The 24,096-nt window shown below is 26.7% G+C and overlaps 1 protein-coding gene across 4 annotated transcripts in view; it reads right to left on the reverse strand.

Annotated features, from left to right (window-relative positions):
• The window catches only part of LOC111036794 (protein unc-13 homolog B), a 175,027-nt gene that overhangs the window by 133,649 nt on the left and 17,282 nt on the right, over positions 1-24,096 (reverse strand). For 2 of the 4 annotated variants that reach the window (XM_022318986.1, XM_022318985.1), the window contains exons 2-16: positions 22,982-23,044; positions 22,664-22,693; positions 22,021-22,123; positions 21,411-21,528; positions 19,426-19,549; positions 19,168-19,257; positions 15,406-15,522; positions 15,194-15,343; positions 14,199-14,313; positions 13,977-14,128; positions 13,813-13,915; positions 12,990-13,073; positions 12,772-12,922; positions 10,788-11,411; positions 6,766-7,314 (exon numbers count right to left, since the gene is read on the reverse strand). In XM_022318986.1, the coding sequence (XP_022174678.1) occupies positions 6,766-7,314; positions 10,788-11,411; positions 12,772-12,922; positions 12,990-13,073; positions 13,813-13,915; positions 13,977-14,128; positions 14,199-14,313; positions 15,194-15,343; positions 15,406-15,522; positions 19,168-19,257; positions 19,426-19,549; positions 21,411-21,528; positions 22,021-22,123; positions 22,664-22,693; positions 22,982-23,003 (2,532 nt within the window). In that variant the 5' untranslated portion in view covers positions 23,004-23,044. The remainder of the gene's footprint in view (positions 1-6,765; positions 7,315-10,787; positions 11,412-12,771; positions 12,923-12,989; positions 13,074-13,812; positions 13,916-13,976; positions 14,129-14,198; positions 14,314-15,193; positions 15,344-15,405; positions 15,523-19,167; positions 19,258-19,425; positions 19,550-21,410; positions 21,529-22,020; positions 22,124-22,663; positions 22,694-22,981; positions 23,045-24,096) is intronic. The other 2 variants (XM_022318987.1, XM_022318988.1) reach the window with 2 other exon arrangements.

The following is a 24,096-nucleotide window of genomic DNA, read 5'->3' on the forward strand; positions in this document are numbered from 1 at the left end:
TTATTATACTATGTATAATATTATATTGTCTTTCATACTAACAACGAGGTATTAGTCAATTAAATTAAATTACCAACAATTTTCCGAGCTCATCCATCACAAGTTATTATTTTTTTTTTATCACTTCAAAAACCAATATTGAACTTAAAAGTAATTATTGGTCAAATAGTATTCTGTGAACTATGAGATATATTTTTTTTCTAACCAATTTATCAAAGAACCGCAAAACTTTTAACTAGTATAAATGAAAATTGTCATATGTGGTATTATTACTGTAATTAGATCAAAATTAATCAAAAACAATTGATAATGTTCTATAATAATTTTTTTGATTCCATAACATTTTTTGTCACTTGGCAATTATTTGAACGAAATATTATTTTACATTCAACGAGTATGGCGGCATAAAATATTTATTCATAACATCAATACCTACCTATATTAATATATTATAATACGGATAACCGGCCTAAGTAATCGATTATATCGTAAACTAAGTGTGTCATAGTTGTATACAGAAAATATAAACTATAAGTGTACGAATCGTGCATAATCCTACATATTTTTCCAATTACATAATGTAATTAGGCATTGTCTCTAAAAAACCAAAAAAAACCTATATATTTTTATGATATACTAAAAACCAATATGTAACACACTAATCCTGGCCAATGACCAATGCAGTCGTGGCCTTGTGTATTTATAGTAAAAAAAAAAATAACAATAATAATTACGGTCACTGTTAAGTATATAACACTTCCTAAACGAGGCCTAGTAAATATTATACATTTATACCTAATGTCATAATTTATACCATTATACACAAATACATAAAACATAATATAACATATTATTCAAGAGTATAGTATATAGTATGTATAATATTATAGTCATAGAGTGTAGACACTAAACATATACATCGTAGAGTTATAATGGTATCTATATATGAGGATACTCGATTGTATTGGCTCGTGAACTGATGGCCCACTACAACACAATATTATTGTTATAACAATATAATAGTAATATTATGTACCTATGTGCGTTTAACGTTTTGTCGTGTGCGCTTATTTAAATACAAGGATGGTCAGAACCCAAGTTGTAACGGTTAAGGTCAACCACACGTCGTCTAGCCCGCATTTCCATTACACATTTCCACGCTCACACACCGGTACCCTGTACAATAATTGCCATTCGTTTATTATACACACGTATTATTATATTATCGTATATGTGGCCCCCTCGCATTTCACTTTTTTTGTTTCGTTCGTTTGTTTGTTTGTTGTTGTTTTTTTTTTATCATTTCAAACGACGACCCAATTCGGGAGACGGTAAACGTGATATTTAAATGATATTATAATGTACACTGGGGCCCAGTTGTCACTGTATACTGGAAAATATATTTTACGATAATATTATTATTTATAATATTATGACATAATATTAGTATCGTATTCGCTCTTCGCCGTGCGTCGAAGTAATATTCGTTTTGGTGACACCGTACGCTCTGATAGTATTGTTTTACTGTCGCTTTTATTTTAATTCAAAAATTTCTAAGACGTCGCCCGGTGTGTGTATATAGCGACCTCAGTACAATATTATTTAATAATATACACACGCACCGCACATAATAAATAGCGAAACGTGTGCTAGAAAACGTTCAATTTTCCCTCCTCAAATGGGTCAAGTGCTCGAAATGATTTCCGGATGGTTAAACGCATAAACCCANGTATATAGCGACCTCAGTACAATATTATTTAATAATATACACACGCACCGCACATAATAAATAGCGAAACGTGTGCTAGAAAACGTTCAATTTTCCCTCCTCAAATGGGTCAAGTGCTCGAAATGATTTCCGGATGGTTAAACGCATAAACCCATGAGCCACCCATCCCACCGTCCCACCATCTCCGGCAAACGAAACGAAATGCGCGCGACCGAATTTCAACGGAATTGATCTCCGCAAACATAAATCTAGAAAATGTAATCATAGTTCGTCTGCGTGAGGTTTGCAAAGAGCACATTATTATTATTATTATTAAACTATTATTCGAGTTTGACCAGAACGTCGTGCACTTGGAAAATATTCCACAACCAACATGCGGTTTGGCACGATAAAATATTTCACGTACAGCCAAAAAATAATAAATGTAATTAATTAATTTGTATTCGGTATCGCGGCACGCGTGATAATACAGCGTTTTTGGTTTGATCTACAACTGGTCACGCTATTATATTAGTGGTCTTAACTTTGCAAATTACTTTATCGTTATTATTATTGTTACCGTTAGTATTGCTAATAATACAATCTATAAAGCCGATTGCCTCATTAACACGTTCGTTAACGTTTGCGATAACTTCTGTATCCTATAATGATTCGACTAGACGAACCGAGTTCTAATGCATAATATGTATATTATTTTAAATAATTGATCAATTTTGCACACAACCGGATAACCTGTACATTTAGATATTTTAGTGTATATATTGAAAGTAAAGTTTTATCTATATATAGGCAAATCCCAGCTGTTTGTACTAATAATTATTTTCTAATTATTTACTAATTATTGTTTTAGAAAACTCAAGTCGGTATTATGCTTATAACTATATCATATTATTGAATTGACGGTACCTAATTACTGTAGATACTATAGCATCGACAGTGTTTCAATTCTAAATCATCTGATTTCGTCATCAAAAATAATTATGTATTAACAACCAATACGCGACATGTGCAGTGATAATTATCATTTCTGAGCAATTCATATACCTATTGAAAGGTTATTAGATTCGAGTATTACTTATGAGTTATATACATAAAAATCTAAGATATATCTATCAAATTACTTAAATTACTAAGACAAGGTAGACGGATTTACATTTAAATAATATAATAATAGACATTATGAGTGTACCTATATATATATATAATATGGTTACACTCATTAACAATCCCAAATTAGTACGCAATCCTTTAAATCGCATGCAATCAAGCTAAAGTTCAATTTTTTCACTCTTATTTCATTTACCCGTTGCTCCCTACCGCGCGTAGTCCCGTCGTTATAAATGATTGAGTACACATACATTTTGATTGATGTCGAAAGAAGTTTTAGCTGTACAGTTTTTTTTTTCATTATTATTATGCAAATAAAAAACTTCACTATAGTTTCCCAGAAATCATTGATTATTCAGTCAGTTATAATTTCAGTTATTGAATCAATAAATATAATATAATATAATATTATTATAAATTATAATATAGAAACTTCTAACTCATAACCAAGAATCTAAATATAATTTATAACAATATTTTATAACAAAAGTAAAATATTTAAATTTGTTTATCAGCTCGTGTTCTTTATCGGAGTTTTAAGTTCTAACTATATACTTCGTTAAGATATTATCTACGTGTGTATATCATGGCATATCTTGTGCAGTACATATCTCATACAGCAATACATATTAAATTTTATAGTAGCAAAAGTATAAACGTTTTTCTTCGAAGTTAGTGTAATTAAGCACATACAACATTGAATAATTGTAATTTTGCCTGATACTCTAATACTTGTACCTAAGCCCGATTATAATATTAGAAATTTAGAAATATATTATTTTCTCCTAACCTTCAGCAATCAACAATGACAAAAAAATAATACAGATTATGATTTATGATGGCATACAATTATATAATAAGGAGTACCTATATATGATTCATATATTTTTTTGAATTTGTAAATTAATAATGAATAAAAAATATTCATACATTTTAGTATTTAACAGTAAAACTTTACAGTATTTTTCTTCACTCACTTAGAAAGATGCATATACCTAATGCTACTTAGGTACCTACTCAAACAATGAATTTCTGTTTATAAATTTACCAATATAAATAAATCAAAGTTAAAAAGCTTTGTTTTTGTTATATTTTTCTATCCTCAGACTTTCACACAGAATTTTTATAACAATGCATTAATTTCATCTAACGAGAAATGTACACAACAAAGGTAGATCCATTAAGAATTATTTTTGTAAGTAAACCATTTAAAAATTTAATATTTTAAAAGATATTCAAGAAAATAGAATATAAAGAAACTTGATAAGTGAACGTTATATTTAAATTCATAAATCACCAAAAGTTAAAAAATTCGATCAGGTGAAAGTCTTAAAAAGGATGGACATTATTTATGTATATTTCTTTGCCCAAAGCATAAATCTAAAATACCTATTCAACTATATTTTTTTTGCGTTTACATAAAAATGTATGACATAGTGAAAAACCTAAATATACAATAAATAATTCACGAACTTGAGCTAATAATGTTATATTTAAAATTGTTTTTATAAATCCGTTGCTTTTCTTAGCAAGACATTATACATAGGTAATAGCACCTGTTCTCTTTACCCGAACAAATTAATATTATAAATTCAATACAGTATAGTATTATACTATTATAGTAAAAACGAATGCCAGAAATACACGAGATAATACCTAAGTACGTAATACCCTTATAAGTTCTCATCCAGTGATTACACTGGGCTTTACAACTAGTTGTATAACTTATTTTTAATCCATGTTTTCAAGTAGTATTAAGAACTTGTTATACGGCTATGTTGCTATAAAGGTATAGACAATCGTTCGCAATGTTATTCTAAAATACAAACATAATACTCTAAACAGTACCTAATATAGTTTATCAGAAATTTAAAATGTTAGTTTTTAGGATAGTTTGTCAAAGAAAAATCTAAAAAAACTACTATTTTTTATTAGATTTTAAAATCATAATTTTTGTTGCAGTATGATCAAAAATGTCAAAGTAGTTTTTATACTTCAAATGTATTTAATTTGTAAAATATAAAAATACGAATTACCCATGCAATTATTATATTTTTTCTTGGATATTATGCAAAATAATATATTCAACTTATTATACGGAAAATTAAACACAGCGCGCGACGTTACTTTGCGTGTTCTATAATCGGGAATGTTCTCCTACAGTGTATTATGTTTAAATGGAGAGGCACGAGGATTGATGGAGTGCAAAAAAACGTTCCGCTTTGACATACCATTTTTTTATATTCCATAAATTTACCCATCAATTTTAAAATCTGAATAATTCTTTAGTATACACATTATACACGGTAGTAAATAAATAATAAAATATCACATTTTATCCCCTCGTTTTTAATGATTTTATTCATAATAATGGAATATCATTTTATACCATAACAACCAGATTACTGAAAGTGTCAATAGCACCGTAAAATAAATGGAAAACCATAATACGTCTTTTTTTTCATCATAATAATGGTTCGTAGGTAGTTAAATATTAATAAAAAATAAAAAAACTAAACAAACAAAGTTACCAGATTAATAACAACAGGTTTAACTAATCTGATATTAATTTAGTCAATAATCATACAAATTAATAATGTAACACTGAGATACCAAGCTGTTTAACGTTTATTCGTGGTAAACTATAAGTTACTACTTATGACGTTGTCGATAATTACTTGTTGGAATATGTAAATTTGAATTTGCTATAGTTTAATATTCAACACAAGCAATACCGAAAATGCCAACGGATAACGTGAAAACATAACAAAAGCAAAATCTCGATGATTTATGAACAGTTTCGAATTTCCAATACACTTAATTTCCTTCGATGTATGCGTGACACACATATTTATCGGTACCTATACGTGCACTGCACTAACCAATGGACAGGATAAAAAGCATACATTAAGACAATATAACACATCATGGTAATGGATGTTATTTTGAGAACTGTACAGACGAATGTGACATATTCAGTTCTATACCTGATGATAGTATAAAATGTTATTATTTAGATTATAAAATATGTCGTATTAATAATATTGTCTGTAAACATCAATGTTTATATTTTTCAGAACTTCTCAAACAAAAAAAGCGTTTCCGATTGTTTTTTCTATAAAGTATAGTCATCATGATTTGAATTTCTACATCAAAATATTGTTCGATTGTAAAAAAAAATGAAGGTACTTAACTACTTTCAACGATCTACCTATATTCGTTTATTTTTAATACTTTTTTTTTTGTTTTTACGAAGCAGTCCAAGGATTCGTAGGGAATTCATTCACTTCATTTTAACATCTATGGTTACTGTTTATAAAACTAAATATATTTTTCAATAGTATTTTTCAATTTTTTTTTTAATTAAAAAAATTGGATAGTTTGTAATTTCTTTGTTTTGACCAGTACTTTAAATACCTCCATACTTTACACTAACTAAAACTCATACGAATATTTATTTTTATTTTATACATCTTAAACGATGTTTTTGATTATAATCTATAATATAGAAGGGATATATTACATACGCACATAAGCATATCAAATTATTGAACTAACTTGTGTTACTTTCGACTACATAATATAATTAATATAAGTCTTATTTAATTATCAAAATATTGTAATACCTATTAATATTTTTAATTATTTCCGTTATACATATTATATAGAATACGCCATTCGTTCTAACTTTTAAATATTCAATTATATTCTCCTGTAATAGTAACTACTTGTCAAAATATAAACCGTATACATTTAAGATGTTTTATTTTTTAAGATTATGTCTTAAGTATAAACGTCAGATTATCAGTTTATTCCATCACTTAAATATTTCAAAATTTAACAAAATAGCCGGATCAGTTAGTAGGCTTTTTAATATTGCTACTATTGACGACTGCCAAAATAGGAAAAAATAATATAAAAGTACTCACATTTAGCTGATGAACAATCTTGTTATACGCCTTGTGCCATCGCATTCTTGCCAAGTTACTTTTCTCTTCTGGAGCTGTTTGTTCTGGAAGTCTAGGTTCTTCAACTGACAATTCTTTCTCTTCTTCCAGATCCAGTTGATCATCATCCTCGTGTTCTTCAATACTATCTTGTTGTTGCTGCTGTAGTTGTTGTTGTTGAATCTGTTGTTGTTGTTGTAGCTGTTGCAGTTGAAGTTGCTGCTGTTGTTGTGATATAGAGGGTGGGAAATGCTTTATGGGACTGGAGAACAAATCAACAGAACCGGTGGAAGTGGGAACTTCTGGTAATACCCTGGGTGATTCCGGTTCGTCGTTGTGGTCCTCCGCTGGTAGTAATTCATCTTGATAACTTTCAGTGGATTCCTGTTGCCTTAATGTATAGCCTACAGAAGATGATGTGTCCTCTTTAGGTTTATACTGTTCATAACTGTTTGTTTTCGATGAAGATACTTCTTGTATCCAACGTCGGTTAGACGTACTTACTGACGACACAGCCGTTTCAAAAGATTCCTAATGTAAGAAAAATTAGTATTAGATATTTAAAAATTAATATTAAATTATCATCCATGTTATTAAGATCCTAAAGTATAATACTGAAATATTTTAAATAATTTTAAAATTAAAACTTAAAAAGTAGAAAATCTTTTTACCTACTATACACAACATTTGAACCAAATTATAAATGTCTACATTATTTTTTAAAATCTATTTTTATACAACTTTTAGCTTTTATGTAGAAATACAAATAGCACAAAATGGTATTAATATAGTTATTACCTATAAGTTATAACCTAAGATATCCTAATCAATTTATTTACAAATGGTATTTACAGAAGGTAAGGTATTTCTAATCAATTTAAAATGAAAATAAAAACTTAAAAAACTTAAAAAAACGACCGTAAAAATGTCAAAAACTATAATTTATTTTTAAAATGTGTAACGTTTATTTCTAAATAAAAACTCTATATTCTTTGTAATAATTTCATAGTTTGTTTTAAAAACTTTCAGATAAATATGAAAATGTTAGTTGAAATAAATAACAATGGAATTAAAAATATTTTTTTCAACTACCTATCTCTGAGATTTCACTTTGCTTTGTAAATGTATATACTATATAATATACATAATATTTCTAATATTAGTTTAAAATGAAATCATATACTTAAATTATATCTACAATATTTTAAAAATTTGTTCTCTTTACCAAGAACTCTAATTTTAAATTGATGTTTATTAATAACTTTAACACTTAAACACAAGAAGCAGGTTCGACCAATAATTATATTTTATGTTCATCAAGAAATTACGCAAGCCAACTTATTTATACCGTGCATAGTATTTAATGAATTAAAAACAATAGAAAATAAGTAATCTTAAATGGTTATTAATACATGTTTTATACAATTTAATTATTCATTTCTACAATAAATTTCTAATTATAAGGGTAATTTTAAATTTCTGAATTTCAATTGGTTTGAGAGAGAGTAAGTTTTCCTTCGAAACCAGAACAAGAAGAAAGCATATTTTCATTTTCGGATTTTCTGATTTGAATGACCCTTTTCATTAGAACGTTCCGTTGAATGTTATTTATATTTTATTAAATTATAATTTGTGAATAAAATAAAAAGTTCAAATGACAATCATAATACATATTATGTATTGTGTTTATCAAAGTCAGTACTTCAAATAATTTCTTTAACGGTGTTAACTTATTTTTGTATTGGCATGAACAAAAACAAAATTCTCAAAAATCAAGTATGGTGCTATTTGGGCACTTAAATGCCTGTCGTTAATTCTAACACAATTAATCAGTTATAAGAATTTCTAAAAATAATTAGTTAGAAGTAGAATAATAAATGAACAAGTGGTACTACAACATAATAGATCATGGAAAAATAGACATTTGACTTCATTACACCACTATAAAATAATAAGTATGTCTTATACGAATTGATTATCATTCTGTATATAAGTATAAACCTACTCTGAATATTATATATTGTGTTTTACAGAAACATTAAATCCGAATTGTATAATATTGTGAGTAATATGAAAAAATTACATTAAAACTTGAACGGAAAGTATGAATATATAACTATAAATTGTGTGAGTAAAATTATATATTATATTTAAACATTTACAAAATTTTTTTATTTAATATTTAATTTCCTATATCCTTATTAATCAAAGTCTTACAGCATTAAAAGATACCTTATAAAATCAATGAACTAAATAAATGATTAGAGTAACTCATAAATCATAATATTTAAAGGATCTACACCTTTGTGTACCTTTCATACGAAATAGCTTTACTATAACCACTATAATCAGAATACAAATAATCGTAAACATTTAAAGAAATATGATTTTAAGAAATTTTAACGTTTAGAAATATTCATATTTTAGTTTCCAATCAATTAAAGAGAATTATTTTTAAATTAATAATATAATATACTTTCCTAAGTATCTGTGAATAGTGAATACCTTCAAAACTACCTAAAAATATCAACTAATCTTAAATATAGCTAATCATCAGGTTCTAATGTTATAGGTTCTAAATGCCCTCGCATACATAAATAAACATTAAGTTTATGCATAAGAATGTGCATATAGTTCATTTTTATTAAAAAAATTTGGAATGATTTCTGGGAAAAAATGTTAATTAATAATAGGATAATAGTTTAATTAGGTATAAAAAATACAATTTTCTTATTTCAAAAAATGAAAAGTAATAAAATATCTTTGGAATAATGATCTTACTTTCTCCATATTATCATGAAAAATCATGTTTAAATACTAAATGCTAATTAATACATATTTTTAATATTTCATAAAATTTATAATATTTTTTAGATATTTCAAAACATAAATTGATCTATAGATAGTAGCATTTCACCGAATAGTATAGGACAATTGTTAGTTTCTACTTAAACAAATATCAGAAAATGTTATTAAAAAAAAGAATTCTCTTGGATAAACCAAGTAATACCTAAATCATCAAATTAAAAATTTTTAAAACCACTGAAAAATGATACGAGGAATAAAATATTTATTTAAAAATGTGTATGTATACAGTCTATGTAATGTATAATATTTATTTTATATCAATTTAAATGTTCATTGAATATTTGACGGTTCAAAAACTCAAATTTACATAAATATAAATGAGTAAGTAATTAAGACTTTAAATAAATCTTCAGCCTTTAATTCGTTTAAAAGTTGTATTCATTGGACAATTTTTTTTCATAGTAATTGTTTTTGATTTTTTTAAATATCATCATCTTTTCATCATAATAGTTTATTTTTTAGGTGATAAAAACTTAAATGGCTTTAATAGATCTGATCAGATATGATTACCAAATATACACCTAATCTATTTTTATCATATAAAAATGATACAGATACTCTTAGGATTCAACCCTTCAAAACAACATACATTAAAATATATAATCACCAAATACATTTTTCAGATTGTACTATTAGCTTAAGTCATTTATCAACTGTTTAAGGAAACCTACAAGCTTATTTGACAAATAATAAGTTTAGAAATATTAGACTTTATAAAAAGTTATTTGAATATCTATACCGACTATAAAATAAGTGTATAATATTTTCTATTAAAGATACAAAAATCACATGTTCACATTTTAGAAACGTATTACCTACACTACCTAATTAGCTACTCATCAACTTAAATAAATATAACCCAACCTAACCAATACATTTTTCAATATCTACCATAGTATTATACCGTCTAAAAAAATGCCTTTGAAAAATAACCTTTGGTTTTCGTATTAAGTGAGTAAACTAACTTATTTATTTTAAAGTCGTGTGATAATTTCCAGTTATCTATATATTATGATCAATTAGAATTTAGCACGAACAAATAGTTACCACATTTGAACGTGTGTTAAAATGCCTAAATACCTTTTAAGACTTATTGTCTTATTATATTTAATAATTAAATAAGACGCGTCGATCACCTCTTTGTGTTCTTCTTGTGATTCTGCTGAATCGTTGTGTTGTTGAAAAAAACTTCTGGGATTCTCTAAATGCTTCACTGTTCTTTGATAAAACTTCATAAACGTATCCCTGCGGTTAAATCCCTCGGTCTCTTCTTTTTTATCATCCATACTATCCCTTTGGCTTTCATATTCGTTATTCGCGTTAGTCAAACTTATCGAATTATTTTGTGTATACTGTTTTTCTTGTTGTAAACTAACGTTGTCGTTATAATAGCCGTCATCGTACTCTTCGAATTGCCCTTTAACAATTGTTTCGGTATATGTATAATCTTCACCGTCTTTATGGTCCAACGAACTGGACCTCTGATCAATGCTGGCTCTTCGATGAATTTTTTGATAGGCTTGTGGTAATGAAGGCGATTGCTTGATCCGGGAGTGAGGTATTTGAGGTAACATTTTTTTGGTACTCGATACTTGTTCGTTATAATAAGAATTCGAGTAGTATTCCATGTAAGGCGTCTTTTTAGCGGGAATTTCGGGAAGTTGTTTATGTCTTTGAGCCGGTACCGCTGGTGGTGACACTTCGTAAGGAGTTTCGTTGTAATGACGATCTTCATAACTTTGATTCGGTGAAAAATAAACCTAAAAAACAAATTGAACATAATTATAAACCAAAATAAGTTGAAATAAAAAGGCCTATAATTGTTTAGTGACTAATAATCTCAAAATATAAAAATATTATAAATATTAATAATTTGTATTCGACTTCATTTCTAACCAAATATTTGTATTACGAGTTAATACTTATTAATACTTATACTTAGTTAATTTTTTATTACTCAGTTTTAATGTAATAATACAGTATACGTATGTGAATTATTTTTAATTTTTATTTCAATTAACATTTTTTAAACTAAATATAAAAACATCATATTGCTCTATGATAAACTTAAATGAAAATATTATTATATCATAACTTACATTATTTTTCTAAGTTATTATTTTCATTAGCATTGCAACTAAAATTAGGTTAATTTGTATAATTTAAACTATATACTATGTTATTAGACTTCAAAGGTCAAGGAAAATAAGTGCAATGGACTATTTCAAAAGTTAATTAAATATTTAATTTCTTAAAAATCAATTATGAAACAATACCTACCAACAAATTTGTATTAAACCTACTATTTCATTATTTTTTCTTTAATACTTTCATTGTTCATTATTTTAAAATTTAAAATATTATTAAAATATATTGATTTACATTAAATTGCCTATATCCCCATTAAAAAGTTTCACAAAAGATTGACATATATTCTTCTTTATTTTTTCAATTAAATAATCACTATTGAAATACAATATAAATCCAATTTGTACAGATAAGAAAAAATAATTAAACACAATTGAGTAAAATATATCACTATATTAAATTAATAAAGACATTCAGTTTAACTTTTCAATAATTAAATATTCAATAAATTATATCATTCAAAATATATTTTAAAAATGTATAATATTATATCATAACTGTAGAGATTTAATTGAATATATATAGTTCATAAGTAATAAAAAATATTTTAGCAGAGATTAAACTTCAAGTTATTTTTTTCACCTATTTTGAAAATGTTAATTTTATAAGTAGAAAGGTATATTAACAATAATGGGGATATTATTTTTAATTATTATTAGATGCTAAAATGTATATTAGTTTTTTTTTTAATGCACAAGTTATTATAAGTTATAATCAATATACCTGCAGTGACCTATCTACCCTTATCCGTCTGTAAACAAATACAATTGAACAAATATGTGTGAAGCGTATTTTTATTGGTTACTCAAAAGTCAACAAAATAAAATTTAACATCACACCTTACTCATTTTTCTACCTCGAAAACTAACAATAAACATAAACGATAAACCTATATTCAATTGCTTTTTTAGTAAATGGGCAAAAAATAGAAGTTTGCCAGTTTCCAATAATATTTTTTATTGATTTTACTACCTCTTCGTTTTCTTCATCGACTTCTTGCTGAACGGGGTAAGTGGTTTTTAGCTGTTGAGTGTCACTACTCGACCCAGGCGAATAGTAGTACTCTCCAACACCCCCGCCATCCCATTGACTATCTTCCTCCTTTTGGTCCGCATAACTGTAACTACACACACAAAAGTTTATCATACGTTTTACTTAAGTTGACAAGCAATATTTGACAGTTGTTTAACCTATTATCATAGTTGTAAATTTCTTCGTTGGGTCCGTCATTGTAATATTTTTCTGGTCCATACGGAATCACTTGTTCGCAATTTCTAGAAAACAAAAATTAAAATTAACAATAAATAACTATAATAATTATTGTATGCATTTACAAACCTATCTCATGATTTAATTTTTGATATATTAGAATATTTTAGGTAATTAATAATGAAAAATGAAAAAATACCTCGTCCCAGAAAATAATCTATTAATAATCTACATATATAATAATAAAATAAAATAATTGATGTATTCAAAAATATTTTGTTAGAGAACTAACTCAAATTATTGGTTGTCATTAAAATATTCAATATTCAATTATTACCTATACATATATATATATGTATACAAAAAATAATTTTGGTTAATTCTCCAGCAAAATATTTTTGAAAACAACAATTATTTTATACATATTTGAGTATTGGACTGATTGTTTATGAATTATAAAAATTTTTAAGTTTTGACTAAAATAATAGAAAAGGATATTTGGGTATTTCTTATAATTTTTAGATTATTTTTATTCGCACCCCCGAATTTTAATGATGCATAACAGCATTTTCAAAAAAATATTCTGATTTAATGTTTATAATTTTAACTTTAGATAACTATTTAAGACTTCAAAATGAATACTTTTGGAGTAGATATAACATATAAACTCATTTTGATTATTATATCTATGTAATAAAATATGTCTAAATAATAAAAATTACGAATATTCCCCAATATACAATTTAAAAAATAATAATAATAATGAATTTTTAAAAATAATTAGTGTAATGAAATATAACTCACTGTTTATTGTCATAAGGTTCAAATTGGTCCCCATTATCATAATACTCTTCATAGTAAGTCGGTCGGTACAAAGTTGATTGTCTTTCCAAACTTGACCTCCGATCTAAAAATAAAAAAAAATAAAGCACCTAATTTACAATAAAAGTAATTAAGTTCAACCATACTTTTATTTGTCTTTCGTTGGTGGTATTTAGAAATATGCTTTTTACAAGAATGTCTGGAAGAAGTGGGAAATTGTTCTTGGTCGAGGAATGTTGTTGAAGACCCTTCATCATTATACCATTCACTGGTTCCTATTTTATAGTCATTTTTTCTTCTGCAAATCATTATTGTTCATTATCAATAAATATTAGAAATAACATCCTTAGACCATTAAATTGTATTACCTTTTATGGTCTTTATAATTGTTTGGCCTACTATTATAATATAGATCATCTTCTGGAACCCTCCTTTCTTCATACCTTTGAGAGTCATATAAATGTTGACTACCGACAGAGCTCTCTAAAATTATAAAAAATATATAAATAAATTGTTATTTTCATTTTCAAATTGAACAGCTATGTGTCATTTTCATAATATATCATTTAATATTTTACTGTACCATTTTATATTAAAATTTTAAATAAATTATTTTTGAAACAAGTTTTTCGTTTAATATTTTTTAAATACATAATACTATTTTATTTAATATTATATGTTAAAGGCTTTTAAGAAAATTCAACACTACTTTAATCAACAATAGTTATTATTATGATATGAGCAGATTTTTAAATAAATAACTTTATTTATAAGTCTAAGAGTTATAAATCAGGTCTATTATCGAGTTGAATGCAAAATTAAAGTGATAATAATATTATAAGTTTGCGAACTAGATTAACGGCCTGATAAAAAATATTTGTTATGTTTATATAAAATATAAATTCAAAGTTTTGATTTGAAATTTCACGAAGATTGGATGCATACAAGATTATTTTATTTTCTCTAGAAGAAATATAAATGAAATACTTTCAAAATTTATAAAACTAGTTAAGAACTATAATAAAATTTAAATATACGACGAATAAATATGAGAAAACCGGACGTTTACTGATAACAATAATACATTTTGTTTAAAGTTTAAACTAAATTATTTACTAAAATAGGTCTTTTGATAAACAATTTCTTGGAAATAAACGAAAGAACGAGCATGCACTAAAAGTTTAGAAAAAATATCGAGTTCGTAAAATATGATTTATTTTCTACATTTTATTATAATTTATAATTAACAAATATTCATTTCCTGAGTTTTCCGATTTCCTCCTATTTAATTTGTTGATAACCATTCGTTTATTATTAAAGTTGAAAAAACATAATAATACAACAAATTTTAATTTTGATGTACTTGTATTTGGATGATCTGGACTACTGCAAGGACTCATTTCTAATTGATCCGCAAGGTTTCTAAATTGGGAGGCTGAGGAATTTGCTTGTTGCTGACATATTGGATAATTAAAGTCACTTGTATAATCACTATCTTCCGAATTACCTGCAGCTGAAATAAAATATTGAGCTGTGCATTTTTTTCATTGTATACATTAAAATGGTACTACTTACACTGCCCATAATATTGAAATTGTGCCGAAACGTCTTCGGACCTCGAATCCTGTTCGAAAGTGTTCAGGATTTCGAATTTTTTCTGGTAGTCCACGATATCACAGATTTCGTCATTGTCTACACACAATAAGGCTTGACATATTATTATATTATTATTTTTTGTGTAATTTTACCCGATAACCCAAGGAATTACCCACGAGGGACAGCATATTGGAAAACTTTTTAGCATTTTTTCCTTTTTACTCTCAAAACCAAAATATTAGCTGTCACAACTAATATTCATTAAATTTGGGTATCGATAAGGTTTCCAATCAAATTTGTCAAAACTTATTTACACAAGTAGAAAAAAAGGTGGACCTGGGATCTATATCCGAAATCCCTCGAGTTTGCTTCCCTGGCACGTATGATGGAGTTGACAAGAACAGGTATGACCTTATTTATCGTGGGATAAAAAAAACTTTCCATCTTCCATCTAGGTTTATTTTACTATCAGTAGATCGCAATAATGGAGCAACTCTTTAAAAGCAAACATTTTGATGGATCGACAAATACTAAAAAAATAGTTAAGTTGTCTTAGCCTATTCACTCGTCCAATATTAATACGAAGACCCGTTGAAAATTATACAATGTTACATACGCGCAAACATGTAAATCAATATTAAATTATCCAATAGGTATTTAATTTTTTTTAAATAAAACTGAGGAAGTCGCTCTGCTGTATAGTAGATAGTTTTTGAGTGTACCTCTCACTGGGTTGGTCACTATAATTGATGTGATGAATTTAAATTCAATGATAAATCATTGTATACAATAAAGAACTATTCAGAGAGGAGATGGTCTGTCAACTTATGTTTCTAAGGATATTTTATAATATTGTTATTGGTGATTTATTTTTCAATTAGAAATACGGTATGTTATTTCATCGGTTATGATATTCGTATTTTATTGTACTTTTTAATTATATATAATGCAATATTATCCATAATCTGTCTATACATATATATATATTATGTACAATATTTACAAAATCTCAAAATTCTTTTGTATTTTAATATTTTTGTCTTATGAAATTTGATTTTTCCATTAAAAAAATTGCATCACATAAATCTAATTTGTTGCGAAATTTCAGAGAATATATGGTACTTACACAAATACATTATATCATCTCAATGTAAAAACAAAAATAATCACTTATATTCTATAAAAAAGTACATAGTTTTGTAAAAACTGATATTTGAAATTGAAGATTAGCCAACATAAAGTTTAACTGTTTGGAATTTTGGCCAATATCATTTACGTACTACACGATATTATACTATATATTTTATGACATTGTACCTATTCAAGGAATGGTAGGTACCGTAACGTAACATTATTATTATAATTAGATGACGTGCTAAGGACAATAAAATAAAATCCATGAAACTAGAAGCCATTTAGAATAAGCATTTCGGTGTAATATACTTTTTTTTTGCAAAAAGTCACGAAAACCTTTCTCAATCCCCGTTTTCACATCCCCACATAGTGTACGTGTATATATAAAGCAATATTTACGTGTGTGCGCAAAGACGTACAATTAGATTACAATATAATGCAATATTGTTTCTGATCCAGCGACGCCTGATAATCGATAAATTTACCACAATAGATAATTGTAGCACTATAATATATATATATACGTACCTATATAATATTATTTGTGTATGAGTGCATGTGTGTGTCTTTATGTGTAAGCATAAAAGAAGATAATATATATAATATAATTATTATTATATTTATATATATTATATATTTATGTATATAATATGATATGCACTGAAGATAATATTATGTAAAACAATAAGAATGAAGTAAACGTATGAATGAAGTACATAATATAGTATGTGTTATGTAATACATTAGAACAATAATATGTTAACAGTGGGTAGCAATGTAGGTACTCATAACATACAGATGAGGTGTTGGTATACTCAATAGGATTAAAATTCAAGCGACAGAGCTACAATAATGTGTGTGTTTATGTGTATTGTTCCGTGTACAATTAATATATATTAGGTATACTGTATAATATTGGTCATAGGAGTATAGTTTTTTGATAACCAATATCAATGACGTATATACTTTAAGTGCACATTGTTCAAAAGCATTGATCGTTTCGAGGAAATGTGGGTGATTAGAGCAGGTCCGGGTTAAATAATTTCGGTCCAGATGCAAGGAGAGGTGATATTCGGTTATACGAGGATGACAAATTATATTTAAAGCAACATTACCCCAGCAACATTTTGTAAATTAAAAATGATATCATACCGGTTGGCATAGGTATTATGCGAATTTGAACAACATGATATATTTACAATGTACTTAAAGATCCAGTATAAGGTAATTGATAAATAGTAACACACAACAAATTAATAAAAATAAATAAAAAATAAAAAAATGTATTGAAGAAAGAGCATTGAGTTTGGTTTGAGAAGTATGAAAGATTCGAAAAAACAAGAGTTAACTTCATACAAAGTCAAATGGGTGTCGTCATTGCCATAATCGTTATTACTATCATTGTAGTATTTAAATAGTTCACTAAATAAATATGTTTCTTTACAAAATAATTTAAATGTTCTCTTTTTAACCTTTACAAATGATAAAACGTAGTCGAAATAAACAATTCATATTAAACTCAGCGTATAATACACACAAATATTTTTTTATTATTTTCCTAAAGTATTAAACTGTAAGTACAAATTTTTATAGTCAACATATTGAGAAGTATTTATCTATATCAAAATAGTATTCATAAAATTGGTAAATAGTTAGTTATTATTTTAACAGTACATGTATCATATTTAAAAATATCTTGCATAAAGATACGCCAATAATCTTAGCAGTAGATGAGTAAAAAAAATAAGTTATTTATTAGTTTATTGATTATTAAATCGTGTTATTTTCCATTAAATTTCTCATGGTTGGGCATTTATTTATGTATAGTATATATATAAAAATAATACATTTTGCAGGAAAATTTAATTGAAATATCTTAAGAACATATAAATTAAATTTACATCATCGATATTCGTTAACCACTATTATGATACGAGTAGGTGTTTCAGTGTTTGCCAAAAATAATTCCATCGTTTTTAGCTGTATAATAAAATAACTTCAATACTTATGTTATTTATTGAAAAATGTTTAGTACTTTTAATTACATGTCGTTTGTCAATTTATTTTTCACACTACAAACTAGATAAGTGTATTGAAGGAGAAATGTATATGTTAAAATTAAGTTAATAAATAAAGACGAATGAATTTATCGATTAATTTCTTTTATATTTAAAAATAACCTCGACTACGTTTTATGCAGCATTAAAACCCTTATTTTTACTTACACATACTTTTAATAACATTTTTGAAACTTATTTCGTTTATTTTATAAAGAAACTAAAAAAAATCTGATATAGTTATACTTTGTAATATACATTTTTATTAATTTTCTAGGTAAAAATATAAAATTATACCAACGTAAAAGTTATAATGATCATAATTTAAATTTATTTGAACACACTTGCGATGTTTGCTGATACGGTTCATATTTTTTTTGGAATGTAATCACAATTAATTTACGTAAATAGCAAATAGCAACACCCATTTAATTTCATATTTCATAAGTTAGTTAGAATAAAGGTGTAGTGTTAGAGAAGAACCATGCTTTCGATAAAGCCCAGACAGACGTGCGAAACGTTTAAGTGTTCGTATATTTCATTATTATACCTCCTGATGCACTGGCGCTCGGCGGAGCAGTGTTGGAATTATCCAGCTCTCCTAAGATTTCTTTCCAACCAGTCGGTGGATCGTAAGGGCCTAAAATTTGAAAATCCATCATGATATCGCTCATGATTTTAAATTTTATTTTTAAGATTCCATGTCGTTTTTCTTGGAAAAATAACTCGCAGACATTTCCCGATTAGCTATATTTTAGTATGGTAACATGGGTTGGGTTCGAAAAAAAAATACGTATTGTACACTTACCAAAAGGTAGTTCGAACCTAGCATCAATCAACAGGTAATGTCCTGTCGGACACCTGGTACCAGTCACTACACCGTCGCTCATTTCAAGTTCAGCATCTAGTGACACCCAATCTCCTTCACCATCCTGGACAATAAATAAAATATTTTCAACCATTAATAGCAAAAACGATATTTCAATATATTATATTACTTAAGTTATTGTTATATTATTGAATAGTAATATATACACATTATTTAAGTGAAACTAACCCACACTCTACAGCGATAGCGGTGGCGGTAGCCGTGAAATGAGTTCGGACAGAACTTACCGCCACCGCCATTGCACCGCTAAGACGCTAAGACAAAAGAATTTTACCGCCATCGCTGCAATATGCGAGGAGGATCTTCATGGAGGATGAAACGCCGTAAAATTTGTAACGAAAGTATGATCAAAATACGAAATATAAAGTGGTACCAGCCAAATGTGAAAAAATTTCTTATTTTTCTCAAAATGGTAACTCTAATTAATTATTAATAATTTATAATTTGTATTATATAATATGTAACAGAAACTTAGGCCTAAAATCCTATCATTTCATGCAAGTCCTTGCTGTGACATTCGTCATTTTCAGAAAAAATCGAATACCTATCACCAGAACGTGCACATACACACCTTGTTGTATTAGTTATTCACTATTCAGGTAAAATAATGTATTGCTAATATTCATAAATACTCTAATAATAATATATTCCATGATCAGATGACAAAAAAAAAATCCATATTCAAATTATAATTAAAATATCTATAAAATATTTATCAACCCGAAAGATACATTTTCCTATTTAATGAAAACAAGAATTGTAATAAAATAATACTTTTGAATTTTGAATTTTGAAGAGATATATGATATTTGTACTTTGTAGTCGTGTAGTTGTAAATGATTATAGTTATTATAGCGCTAACAACCTCTATATTTAAATAATGTGATACCGCAACTAACCACATCACTCTACAATTCATACAAAAAAACTTTATATTAGATTTATATTTATGTTTACCGAATTGCCAACACTAATATTGTTGAAATAATAAAAAAACTATTTCTTTAATACAATTTACCACATAAATATTAATGAATACTTATAATATTTAGGGGTTTGTGTGACATCCGTCATAACATTATGAACAACCGTTTTAAAACCATACCACATAATTGTATATTATCCATCTCATTTATAACACGTTGCAAATAAATGGTATAATCGCAATGAGAACTACTGCCATTTGTTCTATGTTGGATTACGTTTCTCATAAATCAAAAGTTATATTGATATTATAGTTAATACTGAAACTTTATAGTATGATGTTACTTCAGACCAAACTATGCGTTTTTTATTAAAAGAACATGAGATTTCACTGGTTTACATGATAGACCAATTAGAATCAAAACTGTAATTTTCTCCATAATACATAGCTGATGTCTGAACATCGATGTTTGTGACAACGCACAAATACCATATTAATTTCACCCTAATAACCAATTGGATTAATAATCAAGTTTTATTAGTGAAAATAATTTGGAAAACGTTTCTAATCATCAATAAGAAAGTGTTTCAACTCTATGAGTTAATATTATACATAACATACGATGTATATAAAACATTACACTTGCGTTACGAAATATTATAATATACCTACCTACGACCTACCATATTTCTAAATACACTGTATCATCTTTATTCTATGTTATTTATTCATCATATTTTTTTTCAAATCCCCCGACGACAATAAAATATGTCCCAGACACTATTTTATTTAGTAAGCATTTCATTAAATATTTATTAGATATGTATAATATAAAATGATACAACTTTGATCGATTTCTTTGGGTTTTCGAACGGTGTTCATAGATGTTGAACAGTAATGACATGCACACAACCATTTCATCAACAATTATTTTCAAGTTGTTTGCTAGCTAGATTCATATTCTATAATGATCAATTACCTCGTTGGAGTAGCGCACTGTTGGTAAGCTGACCATGTGGTACCCTATTGCGTAGTCCAAGAGAAACCCTCTGCGCCACACTTCTACCAACAGACCCGTATTGACGTCGTTTGTCTCGCTATACACATTAGATAGATAACATTTATTAATATAAATATATTTGAACGTTATATGTAAGGTTATAATAATGAAAATCATAAGATTCCAATGTTAAAATTTTAGAAAAAATAATTTATCTAATTTCAATAAAGCCTGATTCGAGGCTGTTGATTAAGTTCAATATTTATTTATTTAGTACTAAGTTTCATGAATATGTGTTATAGACGTTTAACAAATGTATAAATTTTGGTTTTAAAACATATAGATACGTTATATACTGTATAATATATTTATAGAAAACAAAAATTAATAAGAAAATATTTAACTGACATAACTATATTATAGAACATTAGTACTTATACTTTCAAACGATCAATGTATTATAACCATTGATAGAATTGTAATGCTTAAATCATAGTAGTGTTATTAATGTTACTCGCTTGGATAAGCATTATTATAATCTAGAAATGTTTACCAAAAAAATTTATTTATGGGGAAAAATAAATCTTACAATAGAAAGTCTTGTTGCCAACAAGGATTTGCTCCTTTGACCGTCACTGTAGTACACTTAACATTTTGTAGTTTTAACGTGGCATATGTACTGAATTGAGGCGCTAAAACAAACCAGATCTATGTTTTTATTCGTTCAACATTATATTATTATTATGTTAATAATATGTGCTCTTGCAACACATTCGTGTAGCAAAATTGCCAATACACAACGCCGTGTTACTAGTTTCATTCCTAATTTAATAAATAAAAACTAAAAAGTGATTGAAAAGTTATAAGTGAGTGTATTTTATTCGTTCAGTATTAAATTCACATTTCACATTTCCCGTGGACATAAGTATACGTTTTACTGTACAATAATATTAAAGAAAAGAAACAAACTAAATGTTTACATGGATCGTGACTGTTCGGCAAAGTTTTAAGTTAGCACGGGTAATTTGGCAAAATAATAGCAAACAATATAAAGCGTAAAGTTAACGAAAAAAAATCATAAACGGCTGTATATCTGAACCTAAATTTTCAAACTTCTAAAGCTGTCAGGTCATCAATCTTTTTGTGTCCATGAAAAAAATCCATGACGGCGTTGTAATAATAGCATAATAAAATTGTGTCGAGGTGAAAAAAATTATATTCATAGTACTCACCTTGGTCTCCAACATAACGAGCCATTTTTACTGAAAAAAAATAATAATGAAAAACAATTTCAAAACGTATCTATATCAGTTTAGAACTGTAAAGAATTTTAAGTGGAATGCATTGTCTCTAGGATAACAAAACGGCGTATCACTGATCATGACTAACGAGATTTTGTAATTTTAATTTATACGTGGGCTGAATTTAAAATTATGGCTACACCATAGGATGGTTGAGGGATTATTGTTGCTTAGAGCAACTAGACAAGGGTTAAGGGTTAATTGACTGAACTGAAATGAAATATGTTTGAAAAACATTTTGTACGTTACCTTTAACGTTGAGGAGGGACATTTTTGTGTCAGCTACGATGTTTTCTGATTATGAACAAGGACCTAAAATAAAAGGAAAACAAGTTTGTATTTATTTGTTATTTATTTATATATATATATATATGTACATTAAACATGGTTTTTTGTGTACTGCTATTATATGTATACAAATTAAAAATACAAAAAAATAAGCGAAATGTGTTAGATTCTTAAAAACCATTAAAACTTTAAAGCGTTTGAAAGTAGTTGGACAAAATTAAAAGTAAAACCTAACTTAACTTTAAACCTTTGGAGATTTGTTGGCTTCAAATAAGAACTTCTTTACGTTTTTTCCAAGTGTGTGTCATAAGATTAATTTTTCATATAATGTAAACAAAATTAATTATCTATGTTCCGAAAACCTTTAATTTTGACAACTTGTATAAGCAGTAAATGAGTTTCCCTTTCTAAATTACCATAGAAAACATATTATGTGTAATGCGGAATATTCTAGTCTTTCTAATTTAATAATCCATTACCGGTCCAAACGTAATATGACATATTTCATGAAATGCAAACCATATTTTATAATTATAAATTACATGTAGACATGTAGCAGACAAAAAATTTAAACTTGGCAACGCACATCAAAATTCATAAATTATCAATTATAATTTACAACATATTTATTTATTTTGTTAACTAATATGAGTTTTATATACAACATACATTTTTATTTTTTTTATTGATCTTAAGCACTGGCGACTATAGCCATTAGCATAGTATATACATTATACAATTTGTGTAAGTCAAATACTACTAATATAATTATTTAAATAACAGCAGTATACTTAAGGTATTTTTACGAATGGTATAATTAATTGATAGTATCAGACCTTCGCCCAGTCAAATTTTATTTCGGTATATTAGTAAATAGTAATACATAATAAGGTAATAATAATAGTAGGATTATGTGAACGGTTTCAAAATATGAATTTACAAATCAATTTTTAAAATCAAGTAGTCAAGTATATTGGGTATATTAATATAAAATGGTGTTACAAAATATAGTATATGATCATTTATCAATATTTTTATCAAAGTTTTGGTTTTACATTAATATCTGAACGTCATTC

This window comes from Myzus persicae, unplaced genomic scaffold, assembly GCF_001856785.1.
Source record: "Myzus persicae strain clone G006 unplaced genomic scaffold, MPER_G0061.0, whole genome shotgun sequence".
Taxonomy (NCBI): domain Eukaryota; kingdom Metazoa; phylum Arthropoda; class Insecta; order Hemiptera; family Aphididae; genus Myzus; species Myzus persicae.